The 18,336-nt window shown below is 48.5% G+C and overlaps 2 protein-coding genes and 1 long non-coding RNA gene across 27 annotated transcripts in view; 1 reads left to right on the top strand and 2 right to left on the bottom strand.

Annotated features, from left to right (window-relative positions):
• Positions 1–897: 897 nt before the first annotated feature.
• On the bottom strand, positions 898–6,060 carry DTX3 (deltex E3 ubiquitin ligase 3). 11 transcript variants are annotated; one of them, XM_011382875.2, is made up of 7 exons: positions 5,826–5,948; positions 4,812–4,922; positions 4,422–4,486; positions 4,158–4,232; positions 3,085–3,814; positions 1,957–2,174; positions 898–1,612 (listed from the first exon to the last, which is right to left on the bottom strand). In XM_011382875.2, exons 2-7 carry the CDS (start codon positions 4,821–4,823, stop codon positions 1,537–1,539), a joined length of 1,176 nt encoding a protein of 391 aa, XP_011381177.1. In that variant the 5' UTR covers positions 4,824–4,922; positions 5,826–5,948; the 3' UTR covers positions 898–1,536. The 11 variants fall into 11 exon arrangements, with proteins under 11 accessions (XP_011381177.1, XP_023380572.1, XP_023380566.1 ...); XM_023524804.1 differs by lacking the exon at positions 4,812–4,922 and adding an exon at positions 4,950–5,217 and having other exon boundaries at positions 5,826–5,923; XM_023524798.1 differs by lacking the exon at positions 4,812–4,922 and adding an exon at positions 5,020–5,217 and having other exon boundaries at positions 5,826–5,923.
• Positions 6,059–7,272, top strand: LOC105307382. Of its 3 annotated transcripts, XR_897225.2 has the most exons (3): positions 6,059–6,205; positions 6,394–6,439; positions 6,783–7,272. It is a non-coding gene; the product is annotated as an uncharacterized LOC105307382 (long non-coding RNA). The 3 variants fall into 3 exon arrangements; XR_002777729.1 differs by having other exon boundaries at positions 6,110–6,205; positions 6,394–7,272; XR_002777728.1 differs by having other exon boundaries at positions 6,114–6,220; positions 6,394–7,272.
• Positions 7,176–18,336, bottom strand: part of KIF5A (kinesin family member 5A) — a 44,449-nt gene continuing 33,288 nt past the window's right edge. For 4 of the 13 annotated variants that reach the window (XM_023524776.1, XM_023524780.1, XM_023524783.1 and 1 more), the window contains 10 exons: positions 17,348–17,466; positions 15,395–15,492; positions 14,233–14,329; positions 13,727–13,870; positions 11,076–11,222; positions 10,847–10,885; positions 10,155–10,268; positions 9,514–9,784; positions 9,239–9,342; positions 7,176–9,046 (listed from right to left, as the gene is read on the bottom strand). In XM_023524776.1, coding sequence (XP_023380544.1) covers positions 8,966–9,046; positions 9,239–9,342; positions 9,514–9,784; positions 10,155–10,268; positions 10,847–10,885; positions 11,076–11,222; positions 13,727–13,870; positions 14,233–14,329; positions 15,395–15,492; positions 17,348–17,466 — 1,214 coding nt within the window. In that variant the 3' untranslated portion in view covers positions 7,176–8,965. Of the gene's footprint in view, positions 9,047–9,238; positions 9,343–9,513; positions 9,785–10,154; positions 10,269–10,846; positions 10,886–11,075; positions 11,223–13,726; positions 13,871–14,232; positions 14,330–15,394; positions 15,493–17,347; positions 17,467–18,034; positions 18,308–18,336 lie in introns of those variants that run through there. The other 9 variants (XM_023524782.1, XM_023524781.1, XM_023524779.1 and 6 more) reach the window with 8 other exon arrangements.

The raw sequence follows: 18,336 nt of genomic DNA, 5'->3' as shown, positions 1-18,336 counted from the left end.
GCCTCACGTTCGCTCTCCCCTCTCTTATCCCCCTCGGTACAGGCAGACTCGGGCTCGGTCCCCTGCGGCCCTAAAGGGCTTCTCTGCGGGGGCTGCGGGGGATAGAAAGACAGTAGGGAACCTGCCCTCTAGGCCCAGCCTTGAACTCCCCCTTCCTCCTGCTGTCAAAATCCAGTGTTATAAAGGGGTCGCCAAGGCTGGAATGGAGAGAACGGTTCACCCAATACGTGGCTATAGACCTCTTAATGGAACTCTTGGATTCCTGCAAGTGCCCTGCAGAATTTCTTTTTGCAGGGTGCAAGTAAATTGAGTTACGGGATGCAGCCCTCCTGAAGCCCCCAGAAGAACCCCGAATCCCACCAAAGTCGCTCTTTCTTACCCCCTCCTGCCCAGGTAGGGCGCATGCGCGTAGCATGCCCCCCATGACCCCCAGTATCCGGTCAGTGCGGCCAGGGACGGGGCGGTCCGGGGGCTTCATGCTGGACCCCTACCCAGCTCCAAGTTTCAGGGCCGAGGGGGCACGGAAACTGGGGGGCTCTGAGGCCTGCGTGCGTCCGGGGAGTTGCTACTGCAGAATCCGCCCCCTGCCCGGCTCCGCCCCCACTCCCACCCCAGCCAAACTTTTCAAAAGGGGTAGGCTTGTTCCGTCTTACAACTGTATTTCAACAACAAACCCCTGTTAATCCCTATTCCAACGTTGAAGCGTGACCTGAGGCTTCGCAGTGTTATTATGGAGCCCACTAAGTACATGTGTTTCCCCAGGACCTCTGCAGGCAGAGAGACTGGGGAGGCCCAGTGGGATTTCCGGATCATCATCCCCTTCCCCTTATCAGCAGGTCCTCCTCCCCACCCCACCCCACCCCCACCCCGTCCATAGAACAGAATGGGTGTAGCATGGAGAGTTGCATATTTTACTTTATTTTTATTAAATTAAAAGCTACAGTCTGGCGGCAATTCCAGAACAGGGTAAAGGAGGCTCCTTATAGGGGGGCAGAGAAGAGCGGAATAAAGACAGACTGACAGGAACAGAGACACAGGAAAGGACAAGGTCAAGGTAGATGGAGAATTGCTTCTGAAGAACACACAGGGCTGGCTCCACGGGGCGCACACCAGCCAAATTCCCCTCCCCTCCTCCAAAGTTCAGCAGTGGAGCAGTGGTGGTGGTGGTGGGGTGTTCAAGAGACCCTCTCCTCCCCACCCAGGTCCTTTCTCAGCTTAGTCACTGGAGCACAGCACATACCAGAAAAAGACAAGGGCAATGGAGGGGGCAGGAGGACTGGGAATATGTACAGGGGATGAGGAGAGCAGAGCCTTGAGATCAGCCTCTGCCAGAAGGGAGTGGCTCACACTGCACTGAAGCACTTGGCCTGTGGGGGACAGGGGAAGGGCTTGCCCCCTCCCTCTCTGAACTCCTTCCCCAGTCAGTCAGGTCCCCTACTCCTGGGATGTGGGGGGCAGAAGGAGAGAGGAGAACAGAGGCTTCCGTTGGGTCCTAGTGGAGGAGAAAGGCAGGGGCCTTGGCAAAGGGGATGTCCTTCAGTCATCTGTGATACCCTTGGCTCTCAGCTCCTCTTGCACTCGGGTCAGGTAGGTGGGGTCCGGGTACCCAAACCTGGGAGCAAAGAAATGAGGGTCGGGGTTAGCTGTTTGGCTTTACTCGCATTACTCCCATGCTCAACCTCATTCTGGGTGCCCCGTTGTGGCCCCTCTCCACCTCCCCTAAGGTAATTCAAACCCAAGATAATTTAGCCTAATTCTGCTTATTTCTGTAGGTTAAGCTGGACATATCAGGGCCAGGTTGAATATAGGAGAAACCTGGGATGGAAGAGACAGTTGAATCGTTTGAGGGTGGTTCTCTCCAGTTAGGAGGCTCCCAGAAAGAGGGGCTGATGTTCCCTCAGTGGAAATGGACAGAAGGGGAGGAGCCAAGGGAAGAGAAATGAAGGAATATCTCACAGCTGGGGTCCCCCTGTGCAGCTGGTCTTGTGGTGGATGTCGTTCCAGGTGATGACATTTGGTCTCCCTGTGGTCATGGACGTGCCAATAGTGAAGGTGAGACGCTGGTCAAATGCCTTGCGGAACAGGGTCAGCACCTTGTTGCCCTCAGGGCAGTCCGGGAGGTAGGCCACCCTTGTGGTGCCAGGATACCGGACCCCTGGGTTTGGGTGTTCAGCCTGGGAGGAGGGGGAAGCAAAGTGGGCAGTGAGAGGCTGGGCATCTTAAGGCCATGATGCCAATAGGGGGTCATCCTGACTAGCCTTTTGTCTGTGCACCTCTAGCTAATGCTGACAGGGCAGCAACAGGCTGACAGCCTTTCAGGGAAGTAGAGACTCTGAGGTCTGGGCAGCAGGAGCCTGTTTCTGGACAAAATCCTATTGTTAAGAGGTTCCTTCTCCCCATCTCAACCTCTCAAGTCTCAATCCAGCAACAAATGAATTCTCAGAAGTGATGGAAGGTAGCTGGTCCTTATTCTCCAGATAACTCAACAGAAATGTGAAGACTGAGAATAATTTATCTTTCAGCTTTCCCTTCTCCACCTGAAAACACTCCCAATGCTTCTTCCACTGTCTAATCTGTTTCATTTTTCTATTACTCTTCTTCGGAGCTTTCTCATCCCTCTGCAAAGCAGAACTGGAAATTATTCTTTCAAACAGAAAGACACGTGTAGGCGCTTTGACCACTCCTGTTTTAACCTTTCATTGGCACCAAAATTTTCCTCTCATAAATCTGGAATGGAGTAACACTCCCAGCTCTGTTAGGAGGGTCAGATCCCTTCTTGCTGCACCTGTCTGCACCTGAGCCATCATCTCCACAGAATTCACCACTGCCAAGAATAGCTGTCGATATCCAAGTTCATCTAGGAAATAGTATTCAATTCCTTTCTCTCATCTGATTTTCATGTGTGTCTTGGGGTTGTGGAGATGGAAAAGTTGGGTCTCACAGGGACCTGCTAGCTCAAGGGCTACTGAGAAACAGCAAGACTGTATCACATCTAACACACTCACCCTCCCCCCAGCTTTCCTAGGTCAGAGAATGAGCTCCTGGTAAAAACCAAAAGGTAAGGGCAGGCTGTAGTCTCCTTACCCCCTGGACACCGGGTGGGAAGACATACTGGATGACGATGGTGCCATACTTCTCATAGCTGGGCAGTAGGAGTGTGGCATCCTTAGAGACCAGCATCCGCCCATTCTGGGGCTGGTTGCCCACCAGCTGCCCATAGAAGCGGCCACACATGGGGCAGGCCTTTTTCACCTGTAGGGCCCGGGTGATGCAGCCTTCGCAGAAAGAGTGCCGACACTTCTCCAATGTTTTGGCATTCTGGATCTCCCCCAGACAGATGGGGCAGGTGCTCTCCTGCTCTTCTGCCTCCTCCCGAAGGCGGGGAGGAAGAGGAGGGGGCAGAGGAGGAGGAGGGGGTGGAAGACCCCGTGCCCCTGGGGGCAGGAGCGGGGCTGCTCGGAGAGGGGGTGGGCCTGGGCGGTGCAGCTCAGGGTGCTCCCCCCCACCCCCCAAAGCCAGGCAGCCCATAAGCTCCCCCTGCCTCTGAGCTTTCTTTAGCTCTTTCTCTGCCTCTTTTAGCAGCCCCTTGAGAGCCTTCCGGGCCAGGTAGAGCCCATTGGGAGGACCCGGGGGAGGGCCCTGCGGGGAAAGCTGGAGAACATAGATGTCAGAAGTCTCGCCATCTATGAGGATGGATACACGATGCTCCTCCCGAAGCCGGGCCAGCCGGGCTGGGGTCTCCTTGCTCAGGAAGTCCCACACAGGCTTGGAGACAGTCACTTTGTTCTTGCAGGTGCCTCCACAGGCTGCCATTCTGGACAGGACGAACGACACTGCCCCCAGGGTGAAAGGGACTCAGGGTGTGGGGTCCCCATTTGACAAATATCAGTGCCTCCTACTTCAGGTTTCTTTCCAACCTCTACTCTCTCAAAGTCCAACCCCCAACTCTTCCCCCAAGTTCATTTTCTATCTCTTCTCTTTCAAACCCCAGCACTCACTGAAGTTTCTCTAACATTATTATTCTCATCTAAGCCAAACATTAGTTTTGGTGCTCCTTCCACTCCTCCCAAGATCATGGAAGTAATCTGCCCCCCACCCCTGTGAAAACTGGGTTCTATAAAAGAAAGGGAGACTTTTTGACCCTTCTTTTTGCTCACTTTGATCCTGAAGAGCTTAGAAATGGCATGCAGGCTCTCTCTCTGTCCCTGCTCTCTACTTGTAGGTGGTGTGACCTGGCAGGTGGACAGGAAAAGAGGGTAAGTGAGAAACCCCTCCCTCATTCCCACATGCCCCAACCCAGCAGCCCACATAACAGAGAAGGGAACCTGGATATAAATTACTGGGTATGGGGTTACTTGGAACATAGAATGGAGGAAACCAATTTAAAGGTGCCGGTTGAGGTTCCCTTGGGAGACGGATACCTGGAAAGCCCATGGACGATGATAGCAGCAGAAATCCCTCTATTTCCACACTCAGCTGACCAGGACTGGGGAAAGGGGGCAGGGTAAAGGGTTACGATAACAAATATTACTATTTTCCCCAGTCAGCCCAGAAACAAAACAAAAACTCCTCTTCCATCTCCTCTCCTCGCCTGTAGAATTCTATTCCCAGCCTTTTCCCAAGTTGCTAAAGAAGGAATTTCAACATGCTAACTTTCCTTTTTTCTTCCCCAGCACTGAGGCTCTCAAGAAAGCCTAGGGCACAGATAAGAGAAGTCAGGAAGGGAAAAGCCCACACAGATGGAGGTCTTTCTTGCCACCTCCCTCAGGTCACATAGACAAGAATATTTCTTGTGCTCCCCAACTGCTCACCCTGCTCCACATTCCCAAATAATTCAGACTCTGTTGCTGGGGAGTCTTCCTTGAGAGCTAACCCAGTCCCTTCTGCTGAAGTCTGGAATGCAAACTAAGTGGCAGCAGGCCCTACAATAACAAAGTTCTCACTGTCACCTTTTAAACCCAGCACACACGTGCAAGCCTGTCAGCAACCTAGTCTGCATTTAGGAAGGGGTGGGCTCACACAGGGGATCCGCTGGAGAAGTCTGAGGTTTCCCCTGAGTCTTGCCATGTTCAGCTACAAAGCTGTCTCTACTACACCTCCAAATGCAGCTCAAATAGAAAGAGGACCCATTAGGGTGACCTCAATTCCTTGACTGATCCCAAGGGGAGTGGCTCTCCATTTGTGCCTCCATCATAGTCCCTTCAAGGCCAGATGCACCTGGAGATTCAGAAAGTGAAACTGGAACCCTAGAGCCTCAGTTCATACCGTATCTAAGTGAAACACTCCCCAACCCCCATCAGAGGGAACCCAGGACCTAGGCGTCCTTAGCTCCAAGTCCTGCTGGCACAGAAAAGGGAGGCGGGGCCACAGTTTATGCTGGGTCTCTTGATTCCTCTGGGGCTACTCAGGCTGGACACAGGGCCAGTCCCTTCCTCCAGACTCAGACTGGCGGCAGGGGCAGCCAGGAAGGGCAAGGGTCCCTGGGGGCATCCACTGAGGCTGCTTCACCCCTCCCCCCATGACCTCCTGCAAGACCCGACCCGGAACCAACTCCCCACATCCCCCTCTCGCGGAACCCCTGGAGCCCAACTACTGGGTGTGGGTGCTTGTCGGCCTGATCGCGGTCCCCAGAACCCCCAAATGGAGGCCAAGGCTGGAGGATGACAGAAAGAGGATCCGCCAGGCGTGGATGGGGGCCCCTCGGTGCCGCGCGCGGAGCAAAGAGGAGGAGGAGGGGGCACACAGGCAGCGAGAGAACGTGTAGGGGGGTGCGAGCAGGGTCCGGGGGGTGCACCGTGGGTATGGGGGGCGCCGGGCTCACCTACCTCTCGTCAGCGCCGCCATTGCCGGTCACATGACTGAGGCTGTTGCTGGGATGACGGCCTGGGCCTTAGCAACAAGGAGGGGGGGAGACCCCGAGAAGGTGGGGGGTAGTATGCAAGGGATGCAGACTGAGGGAACGGGAAGGAGGATTGCACCCCCTTCCCTCTCCCAGGTGACAATCACTGTTTCCTTTGACCTCTTCTATTCACGAGCCCCTGCCCTTCCACCCCCAAACAAAAATGGAGGCACCCTCCCAGTCTGGAGGGAGGGTGTGGCGTCGTGGAACTGAAAGTAGGAGGTTAAATCCTTTAGCGATGCCACCTTTCTCGCTGCCCGCTCCCGGAGGAGCCCTCTTCTTTTGCGTGGCAGATTTTGGTAGCTCGTGAGTAGTGTCGGAGTAGGTAGATGGGGAGGAGGGGGACAATTTTTGTGATCCTTGTGCTAGAAGGGCCTTTGAGGAATAATATGGGATGGGAAGAGTCATAGTGAAAAGCAAAGCATTGGATCTAAAAAATAAACCCCAGGACTAAACTATTTAAATCCCCTCCCTCATCTTTTGCCTTTTCCTAGATTGTTACCTTCTGTGACCTCCACGACCCGCCCCCAGATGGGTATGGTAAGTGCCTCTGATCGCTTTCTACAAACGGGGATACTGAGGTTGGTGCAGAATGGGAAGTGAATGTGTTTAACAAGTGTCTTGGGGTGGTGGTGGTGTCTACGGTTCAAATAGAGTTAACGAAAAAAAGCTCTGCTCAGTTCTGCTTCCCACATGAGCAATCTCCGCCTCCAGTCCAACTCACTTCCCTGGGGCCACATCAAGCCAGGTTTTTCCACCAGCCAAGACCTCCCTGGCCAAGCAATACTGGATCTCTTAAACTGGCAACAACCTCTGTCTGTCCACCCCCTCTCTTCACTCCCTTTCTGGGCTGGAGGGTTGGTCACTTTCTTCTCTTTCCCAGGACCCTGCTGTACTCTTCTTGACCTCCAGGCAGAAGACATCTTTCCCAAGAAGCCTGGAGGAACACTGAAATTCCTTCTATTTTAGTTCCTGGGTTGAGAGACTCAGTCACCTTTACAGAGTTGGGGGTGTGACCAAGCCCAGAACCCTGGGGGGAAGAGGGAGGGTCACATCTTCTCAGTTCTCCCTGGGCCCTCTATAGCTGAAGGCCCACAAAGTTGGAGAGTAAGTTTTCATTCTCATGTACAACCTTCACAAACTTTTAAGTTCACAGCCATCTATCTAGAAACCCACACCCTTAGTTAGGGGCCCAACGCCTTAAAGATCAGAATTCATCTGGTCCCTGTACCCCTAAAAACATGCTTCTTCAGAAAAGGGAAAAAAATAGAGGCACTTGGGTTCAATAATTTAATTTCTATATAGTTACAGCAATGGGGGTAAATACACAAGATCTTTTCTATTAATTAATAAAAGAAAGATGATGAAAATCAGAAGCAACAAATGAAGGCCTGAAATACTGCTCATGATACATCAGCCACATAGTTAGAAAACCCATTCCTAAAGAACAGTTGCTGGTGTCATGGAGTTTTATTGCATCCAACAGGGGAAAGGTAGACGGTTGGAATGAAAAAGATCCATCAGGCTCCAGATGGAAAGGTATCACAGGGGTGCCAGTTTTTAACTGGGGACTCTTCTTGTTACTTCCTTTGGAGCAGAAGATGGAGGAGGGAAAGGAATTCTTCTTTATGATCTCATGACTTCTTGTGAGTCAGATCAGTCCAGCCAGATACAGAGCAAAGAATCTCTGCATCCCCACAGGCCAGCTGCTGGTGCCCATCTTTGTGTTTAAAAAAAAAAAAAAAAGTAGAAGCCTTAAGGGGTATGGAAGATAGCAAGAATGGCTGCATTAGCCCTAAAGGCATTGGCGGGAGGGGAGGATGCTACCTGGGGTCATCATAGTCCTCTATATTGAGAATATCACACATCAACTCAATTATCTTTGGAAAAGGCCAGGTGATTGAGTTATGGCTCTGACTCCTCTCTGGGGGTGGAGAGTGAAGATGACAAAGTAGCAGTATAGACAGGACAGAAGAAAACAGAATAAAATCAATGGGGAAAAGGGTTTGAGAATGAATGCGGGATGTATGCTAGGTACACACATCTTGGGGGGTAGAATAGGTTCCCATATTTGAGACCTCCATCCTCTTGAAATGACCAGTGTTGACCCAGATAGAGCTATTCCCTTCTGAGAATAAAACCTCAGGGATGGCTAGACATGAAGAAAAGAAATTTAATGTGGGGATGAACCTTATAACCCTGGCCCATTATCCTAGCCTCCAGAAATGGCCATATCCACACTGAAAGGTTCCAGCACCAGGAGGGATATTAGGTCCCGGGGAAGAGCAGCAACAGCCAAACACCTTCACCCTGGCTTGAACACTTTTTGGTTATCCATTTCTGGACTCCTGCACCCAGAAGTACAGGGATAGAGGGTGGAAGTCGGGTGAGGCAAGAGATTGGAGAGTCGTTAATCCTTGATGGAGACCTCCAGTTCCCTGCATAATCACAAGAGTCCACCTCCGTGAGGTCCCAGCCTGCTGACCTCTCTCCACCCCCTTCCATGTAAGACTGGCATGTCTCATCGTATGTGTGCATTCCCGCACCCACATCCGTAGTATCTTGAGTCTTCCATCCCAGGGCCTACTGGAAGGAAGCATGCCACAGTGAGTTCTATACAGTTATCAGCAAAATTCAGACACTCTTAGTCCATCCCACGCAGCAAAGTGCATCCAGAGTAGTTGCTTGAGCCAGGTCCATCTGTCCAGTCGGGTGCTGATGATGGCAAACAACCCCCTTCCCCTAGCTCCTCCTATGTTATAGAAACAACAGGACATTTTACAAAGATCAAGGCACTTGGAAAGAGTCAACATAAACACTCTAATGAAGCAAGGGGAATTCCTGGAGAGGAGGAAGAGGAAGAAAACTGGACAAAGGAGAGAAAGGATGATGTATTTCTGAGGGCCAAGAGAGCCTACTCAACAAGATGGAGTTATCTAGATGGAAGGAGCCTATAGCCTGAATTTAGCAAAGAGGAAGAGAAGTAGTGGCTAGAATATCCACAATTCCCCCAAGCCTCTCAGAACCCTACCACACTGAACATTAAGCAGCAGTCACCAGAGTCTCTTAGGCAAAGATGTTGGTAATAAAATCCAGGAATCGCTTAGCATATTGCTCAGGATGGACAGTAGAGATCTCTGCCCCAGCCTGTGAGAAGAGATATGGAACATAGTGTCAGGCCAAACCATCATTCTTCTCCGTTCCCCGACCTCCATTCCACTCCACATCATTACCATACCCAACCCTTGATCCTTTTGCCAGCCCATTGCTCTGGCACAAGAGGCTGTCTTCTCAAAGAATAGTCCAGACAGGAAAGGAAAGCCCCTAGGGAACCCTCACCCCATGCTTGACAGTTTTGGCTGCATGAGCTGCTTTCTTCTTGGCATCATACTGTGTCAGGATGTCAATGAGGCCCATGAAATACACCTCCTTCTGGGGGGCCCCTGGGGAGAGTAATGAAGAGCAATGAAGAGCAAGTATAGTCCCAATTTCTTCTCCCCAGGAACCAGTCAGATCTGTTCTGAAAAGTTAACCAGGCTCTCCACCCACCACCCTGGTTTCTGTCCCCTAAGAACTACACTCCCCACCCTTAAAATTTCCAGGATCTCTCTCACCCTCAGCACTCCGGATGGCGTAGACATCGATGAAGGATTCAAACTCTCCAGGGCCCAGGGGCCGATGGGAATGGATGTAGCCACCGATACCCTCAGGAGAGGTGCCATAGGAGCCCACCAGAGCAGGAGGTCCAGTCAGGCCACAGTCCCCATCCCCCTCGGAGGATTCCTCCTCCCGTACAGGCCCCTCCTCCTCTGGTTCGGAGCCCCGAACGATGTCATGGATGCCCAGCAGAAGGCTGTAGTCCATGATCTTCAGCTGTACTAGGAACTGAGACCCACGGATAAATCAGACACCCAGATCTCCGTCTCCACTCCCAGGTACCACCCTTATACTTCCACCCGAATTTCTGGAACTCTCCTGGGGAGAGGATGTGTAAAAATTGAGGGTTGGGAATATACCAACATCTTCTGGTACCTAAATGTCCTAGTGTCTAATATGATCCTTTTAGCTCATCCAGCCACCCCCTCCATGAGTCACCGCTAGGGGGTTTCCATGTCTCATACCCAACTCCCCCACATGCAGAGAACCCAAATAATAAAGGGAAGGGGAGAAGTTCCTTCATATTGTGAAGGAGAGACAAAAGCCCAGAGGGGAGCAAATGAAACAAAGCCACTTCCCCAAGCACCCCGATCATCACCTCCACATCTCTCTTTAGCTTCTCTAGAAATACTTTCTTCTCCTCTTCCCCAATGTAAACTTTCTGGTTCTTGTTGAGAAAGTCCATATCCTTAAGGGTGGGCAATTCTTTAACCTGAGAATAGGTAAAGGGACATCTTGGGAATATACTCCTTCCCTCAAGGTCTGAAAACACTGTTCTATCTAGGGCTCTGTCTCCAACTCAGTGGCTTCTAGGAGTGAGATCTTACATCCTGTCTCTCATCTGACTCCACACTGGAATGCTGCCCAAGTCTGTTCTTATTTCCAGTGGCTTCCCCAGACTCAGGCACTGTGCTGTACCCCAAATCACACTCCACTACTTTCTGCTTATGCTTTCTGTCAAGGTCCTCTTGACTTTTCTTTCTTCTTCTTAAGCAAAAATAGCTGCTTGAATAGGAGAGCCCAGAGTGGGAGGTGGAAGGTAAGCATTTTGTTCTTCAAGTCTGACATCCTCACCCATCCATAAACCTTCCAAATGGAAAACCCATGCCAGTTACAAAGCGGCTGTTCCCACTATCCCACCCACACAATCCCTGGATTGGTACAAGTTTACACCTCTCTTCTTCTCAGGGGTTTAACATAAGAATAAATACCTAGTAATCCCTGCCTCTTTATCCTAAGAAGATCCCTTTGAGCTGCCTTCCCCATCCCTTGCCCTAAAGTTAATATCACCTTTTCCTTATCGCTGGCTTCCCGGGACACTAGAGAGCCCTGTGGAGAGACCCGAAAACAAAATCAGCAGAACTGGCGTAACGAACAGTCAAGATCTAGCTCCTAAGATGAGTACTCAAACTCATAGCCTTCTTTCCTTTAAAATGAATCATCCAGTGCCTTCCTGGTCCCTTCCCCATTCTCAGGCAAACAGCACCTTCCCCCTCCACCATAGCTATCTTCTCCTTACCTTGAGATCATACTTCCTGTGCACAGGAAGACGGTGGCTAAACATGTTGCGCATCACAAGCATGTAGCTGTCTTCATTGTCCACGCTAACCCGGTACATCCCCAGGAACTGGGGCAGCAGCGTGCTGCCATGGCACTTCACAATGTACTGGGGTGGAAGGGAGGAAGCAATGGAGTGAGGCTGAGCAGCAGATACACAAACAGCCCAGGGATGGACAGTCAAACACTACCATTCCAGAGTAGGCAGAAAACTTCAAGAAGAGAGGTTACGAGAAGATCAAAAGTGGTAAGAGCTTTCTAAAGATTCCTCTGGTTATCCCTGCAGTTTCTGAACCCTCATCTCTGATTAATTCATTTACATAATGTCTCCATTTTAAAATGTCTTTTCACATTTCATATTTATCATCTTTTATCATTTTTTTGAGATGGGGAATGGGAACGTAGGTATTATCCTTAATTTAGACCCTCTTTATATGCAAATGGTCACAGAACCAGGACTAGAAATGACATCTGTTTATCAATGAACTGATTTTATCTAGACCAATGTTTCCTGGTGGGCTAGATTTGATTCCCTTAGTAAAAATGTTTGCAAGATGGCCTATCACTTGGATTCTTAAAAAATTATTCCTATTTCAATGCTACTATCTCTCTCAGTATTGCTGCCTACTTCTCTTCATAGCCGACCTTCTCAGAAAAGTAGTTAGCAATCAATTCACTTTCTCTTATTTATACCTCAAACCAGTAAAATGAGACTTACATTCGCATTTCTCCTCTGAAATCTCTCTACTCCTCCCTCCCCGAAATCCTTCAGCTGACAAATCCAATGAGTATCTAGTCATTGTCATAGATCAACTGATACTACTAACCAGTCTCTCCTTGAAACTCTCTTCACCCTCAGCTCCTATTAGACCCCTTTTCTGATTCCCCTCCTCTCTATCTTCAAATCCTGTATGGAACAAAGTAGGGCATAAATAATTAAAAGCGTCCATTGACTCTTAGTCTTCTTTATGGGCTCTTTCTCTAGGTGCTCCTTAAGGTTCTGTCCTCAACCTTCTTTTCATTTCACTCCACACTTTCCTTCAATAATCTTATCTATACTCGGCTTTAATTGCAATCTCTTCACCAATAACTCTCAAATCTAGACTCTTATTCTAATCCTCTTTCCTGAAGTTCGTTCCCCCAGTCACTTACTGGACATTGATATCTGTATGAACTGCAGAAACCCCAAACTCAACATGTCTAAATCAGAACTGTCTTCCTGCAAAAACCTGTTTCTTTTTCTGCTTCCCAACGGTTGGTGAATGGGCCCCCAGTTAACCCCAACCAGGAATTCGAAGGCACCTTTGCCTTAATTCCCACAATTCTCCTCTAAGTCTTTCCTTTCATCTTCATTGCCATTGCTCCTCCAGGCCCTTATCCTCACCTAGACTATTGTAATTACCTCCTAACTGGTATCTCCACTCCCAATATCCCTCTCCTCCCTATCCATCCTCTAAAATGCTGTCACAGGGATATTTATAAATAGCATACATATCACCCCCCTGCAAACCTCCTTCAGGATAAAGTCCAAATTCTTTGTGTTGTTTATATAACCCTTCATAATCTGACTTCTTCCTAATAAGTTTTCCACAATAACATATCCTAGCCACACTGAATTTCTTGTAGTTCCTTAACACCAAGCTCTCTCATGCTTCTGTGCCTTTATAAGTGCTGTTTTTCTTTGCGTGGAATGCTCTCTTCCACACTGCCCCATGGTTAGGCCCTACCAGTCTTTCAAGAATCAACTCCTATGATATTCCCTCTAAAATACTCTCTTTGTGCCTCCCAAATGTACCTCCTTCCCCTAGTGAGTTGGGATGCTCTTCCTCTGAACCCCCAGAGCATTCCGAACCTACCTCTACCTCTGCCGCAGCATACATCTTACTGTGTGCTAATGCTAGCTCCCTGGACTCTGCCAAGAGATCCTCAAGGGCCACAACATTTCATTCACTTCTTTCTCCACCACCTAACATAGGGCATAGTAATAATAGACAGTATTTGTCGGATAAACCAAAGCTTCCTTTTAGAGTCTCTCATTTATTCCTTGCTCATTGATTTTAGTGAGGTTTTTCTTCCATAGAAAGACATGCAGGCAGTGTTTTTATAACCAAAGTATTCCAGAAACTTCACATGCCAGGTTAATCTAATCAGACAGAACAGCTTTCCTAATCCAATTCAGGGCTGGATATGATCATGACTTCTACCCTCCAATTTATCTCAATTGTGCACTTATCCCGGGTTTCTCCCCAAACTGCATTTATTCCTGACAGTATATTTGGTGTTAACACTTCATTTAATTTTGACTTAGTCTATAGTTTACACTTTGTTATACTTGTGCCCTTTATGTATCAATCCATAATGGTTTTAGATTGTTAAGTATCAAATGAGAAGGAACACATCCAAATTCTTCTATTTAGTCAAACACAAATAAGTATGCAGAGGCTCTTTTGTTGAAATTTCTTGTTTTTTTCAGAAACATGATGCCAAGTGCTTCTTGGAGAGAAAAAATGGGTTGTAGAGAGGAAAAGGGATAGGAAGTCTCCTTATGTGCTCCAGCAACTGTGCGATGAGTAGGGAGAGGAGAGAAAGCATGGGGCTGGAGAGAAGCCTGACCTGGTGGTAGTTGGAGAGGTTGCTATGCATGTCAGCAATGTCCTCACTGGATACTTCTTTGATGACCAGAGTCCGATCATAGGAGATAAGGAAGCGGCCATCACTGCCTTCACTTTCACTTGGAGGACTTCGGGTAAGGGACACCTGGGGACACAGAATAGGTGAGAGGCTCTTTTCCTCCCCCTTTATATGGAGATACAAGTCGCAGGATAATGGTCCACTAAACGTGTCTGAAAGTGGATAAAATCCTGGTATAAGAGGCTGAGCAAGGGTTGTTAATCTGGTGTCCATATGTAGATTGAAAGTGGAACAAAATTTTTAATGTATCTACATTTTCCCCCCTAACGACAGGGTTTATAGCTTTACCAGTTGTTGAAGATGCCTGTGACAACAAAAATGTAAAGAATCATCCTCGCCAAGGTTCTTAATTCTTCAAAACATGACTGTCACAGGGATTCCCCAGTTGTTAGAGAGAAAGGGCTACCCTCAGCCCATAAGACTCTCACCAAGTAATCCTGGTCATCAATGCCAAAACGATCACGGAGGTTTCTGAAGACCTGCGGACAATACTCCTTGAACTTGAAATGACTGGGCAGATTTTCTCTGAAATGGAAGTTTTCAAGGTAAGAAAACAAAGTAAGAATATTATTTTACATTTATATACAGCTTGACAGTTTATAAAGCACCTTTACACTTATTACCTTATTTGATTCTCATAAAATCCTTATGAGATCCTTTAAAAAGTATATTATTCCCATTTTATAGAAGGGGAAGCTGTGACTCAGGGTCCTTGAGTGACCTGCTTAAGTCACAGGACTAGTAAGTGGATGAAGTACGATCAAAATTTACTGCCCATCCACACAGCATTTCCCAAATCTCAATAAGTTAGAAACATCTTAAAAGTGTCAACAGGTGTTACTGTTTTGAATGGTACCATCTTGGAGGGCTGAGAGCAGTGATCTCCAATCTTTTTGGCATCAGGGACTGGTGCTCCTATGAGAATCTAATGCCTGATGATCTGAAGTAGAGCTGAGGCGGTGATGCTAATGCTGGGAAGCAGCTGCAAATACAGATGAAGTTTCGCTAGCTTGCCTGCTGCTCACCTCCTGCTGTGCGGCCCAGTTCCTAACTGGCCATGGACCTGTACCGATCTGTGGCCCAGGGGTTGGGGACCCCTGGCTTTGGGGACTCAAGCATTTTTTTCAAGGGGTCCCTATCAGAAACTAATGGTAATGGCATCTAAATGTATTTACTCTACGGAATTCCTAGGCAAGAGTAGATAAACTAGTACATACATATAAGGTGTAGGGAACATTGAAAATTATTTTAATGGTTTCTTTGTACAGTACTGAATTTCTGCACTAGGAAGGAGGTTAGACAATACAATTTGTAAGTTGCCTTCTAAATCTACCTTCAACTCATTTGGAGGTAAACCAGGTGAGTTAGGATAGCTCATGTAAAATTGAACAGAAATTTAAAAATAGCATACTTTAGTAACTCAAAGAGCCTGTCTCAAAAATCCACAATAATTAAAAACGTCAATGCAAAAATCAATCAATCAATCAATCAATCTATCTATCTATCTTCAACTCATTGAATCTTGACTCTTAAAATTATTTACTCTTTTCTAGGAAGGTTGATGTGAGAAGGGCAAGAATTCCCACATACCTGTGGAAAAGGTGATTGTTAACCTTGATCTTGGAGCTGGCCTTAAAGTCATCTGGCAGCAGCATCACCGGGGGAGGCACCTGGCTGAGCTCATTGATCTAATAAGCCAAAACAAGAATAGGGAGGCAGTAAGTAGGGGTGTAGAGAGCTATTCATACACTATGTCTGGGAAAGAGTCAGAAAAAGGCAACTCAAATCTCATTCCTTTAAAAACACTGGTTATGCATTCGCTTGACAGAGGTAAGAGAATGTGTCTGACCTCTTCTGCTGCCCAAAAAGGACTGCAGTAAGCAACCCTCACACATCCACCCCCATGGAACTTCATGTTCACAACAATTATTTTATATCAGGCAAACCCTGTAAGCAACTCAGGACTATTTTTAAAGCTGTGAGAAATTCTAGAGAAAAACAATTACCCTCAGCAGACTCAAGACACTCAAGACAAACAGTTCCACGCTCCATTAAAAACAAAACAAAAGGCATTCTTAAAGCATACAAGAGAGTTAATGAGACTCTGAGGGGTCAAAAGCAACAAGAATGAAATGTCCATATTCTGCAGGAAGCATCTCTTTACAAACAGGACCAGTCCTTCCAGACCACTCTGACCCAGTTCTCTGCAGTAGGTCTCCAGCTGCCCAGGTGTAAGGTAAGAGGAAAGCAGCTGATTTCAGAGGGAATGCAGGCAGGCAGAGGATATGACCTCATCAGGTGTCTGTTCACTAAAGTCAAGCCAACCCACAACCCAAACGATGCAAGTTATCACATGCTCTCCTCAGCCCCCAGTATCAGCAACCTGCTAATTCAAGGTGGAAAGGGAGTTCCTGTACTAAGAAACCTCAGGGAGATGTGCTTTCCCCCCAATGTTGCCACAGTATCTTTCACCCACCTTTGATAGTGCACTAGTTTATGTTAAGTTCCCCATCTAGATTGTGATCTCTTCCAGGGCAAGGACTAGTTCTAATCGCCTGTGTCTCTCAGGTGCCTAGCTAGCAAAATATTTGGCACATAGTGGTCCTGAATTGTTTATTAACTGAATAAATGGATGTTTTGCCTACTTGATCATTCAACAGAGGTTATGAAGTACAGTCTAACCTAAATCCAATACTCTGCAGCTCCTCTCATTGTCAGTAGAAAAGGAGGACAGAACATAATCCTCCAGGAGAGAAAAAAAAAAAGCCACTTGAGATTCCCAACCTAAAATTCAGCTATAATTCTTCATGCCTCCTCTTCATCTGCTGTTAAGCAGGCTGAATCATCACTAAGACATATGTTCAAGGAATTTCTCTATTCTAGACACTTGAAGGAATTGTGTGTTGGCTGGAGGGTGGGATGTTAAAGCTAAAGTAGATATTCCTAGGGAAGCTGAGGCAGGTCTTATGTGTAATTCTCTCGATTCTTACTAAAGGAAAACCCTCCTTATTAAGCTTCCCAAAGGACAGATGAGACATCTGGAAGGTATATATAAGAGGCAGCCCTCTATCAGCCTTACCCATACCAACTGCCTTAGACTGGGTACTCACTAATAAGACAGTAAAACCCAGGGAGCTGGGAACGGTTCACAGAACCACAAACAAAGGGGAGTTGACAGACCACAAACAACATTATAAACCACAAATTAAGAATGTGACAAAAACTATTCTTCTTCAATCCCTTCCACCTATACAACCCTATCATAACTAAAACAATTCAAAGAAGTTGATTTATAAAATATTGCCTATCACATTCAAGGTCACTGCATCTCTCCCATTCCAGATCTAAGAGAAGCGGGTAATAGCTGTGCTTCCTCTACCAGAGATATCCTCAGGAAAGGAGATGCACGGCCTCTTTGGCCTTCTCTGGATTTCCAGGCCACACCCTCTACAGCAGTTTCCTGCTTCTAAAGTTCTCCACCATCATGTCCGCAGGACAAGAGCTCCTGAGCTATCCCTTTAGTCAAAGATAACCCCTACTTACAGCAAACACCATCACTCCAGCCAACGACGGGGATGCAGTTAAGACCACAGGCTGAGTGAGTGCAACTACTAGGCTCAGGGTGAAGTAGCTTCTCTGAAATGCTGTACCTCTGAAGGGAACTTAAAGGACAAGGAGGATTAGAAGGTCTGGGGAGCCTGGAGCCTCCCCCAAAGCCAAGGTCCCAAAGTCAAGGGCAGCGGCTAGAAAGTAAGGTGGAAAGTGAACGACCCCCTTATTCGTCTATCCTCCCTGCTCCCCTTCCACATACTCTCTCACCAGAGATCGCACCACCAACAACCTAGAAGAGCCACTCCCCCCCCCCGCCCCGGCTAAGGTCCTTCCAGCTGGAGCCGGGTCCATAGCCCGGGGCTGAGGCTGGACCTGGCAGGAAGGAGACAGGGTGCTGGATTTCAGGTAAGGAAGGCGGAACTTCCTTACCTGAAGTGGAAGAGTGGAGGAGTAAAGGGCAGAGAAAGAGACAAACATCTACGATTAAAAAAAATTTAGAGCAAGAAGAGAGACTTAGTGGAACACCTGGGGGCTGGTGAGCAGGGGACAGGACAGCCCAGGGGGAAAGTGGCAGCGCTAGGGGCACCGGAGACAGGAGGCTGGAAAGAGGGACGCCCGGAGGCGCAGGAGTTCAAAGATTCGGACAAGGTTACGGGGGCTACCAGGGCCGGGTCTCACCGAGTGGGCTACGCCCCACAGGAACACGCCCACCAGCGGGTCAGCCGCCCGGAACACCTTCACCTTCTGCTGCACGAAATGCTTTTTCTTGGTTTTGGAGGCGAAGCCGAAACCTGGACCGGGAGCCGCTGTCGTCGCCGGTACGGTGGCCGGCGGAGCCGAGGAGGACGCCATGGTCTCCCGCGTACCCGACTGAGTGGAAGTCGGAGCCGGGAGCTATCCGGGCTTCCGACCCCGGAAGCGGTGCTCACCTGCGCCGCCGTCACGTGACCGGAGGCTGGCCCGCAGGCGCGCGAGCAGGG

The sequence above is a fragment of the Pteropus vampyrus genome, unplaced genomic scaffold, assembly GCF_000151845.1.
Source record: "Pteropus vampyrus isolate Shadow unplaced genomic scaffold, Pvam_2.0 Scaffold493, whole genome shotgun sequence".
NCBI lineage: Eukaryota > Metazoa > Chordata > Mammalia > Chiroptera > Pteropodidae > Pteropus > Pteropus vampyrus.
Note: the sequence above shows the minus strand (reverse complement) of the source record. Positions and strands in the feature narration are given on the sequence as shown.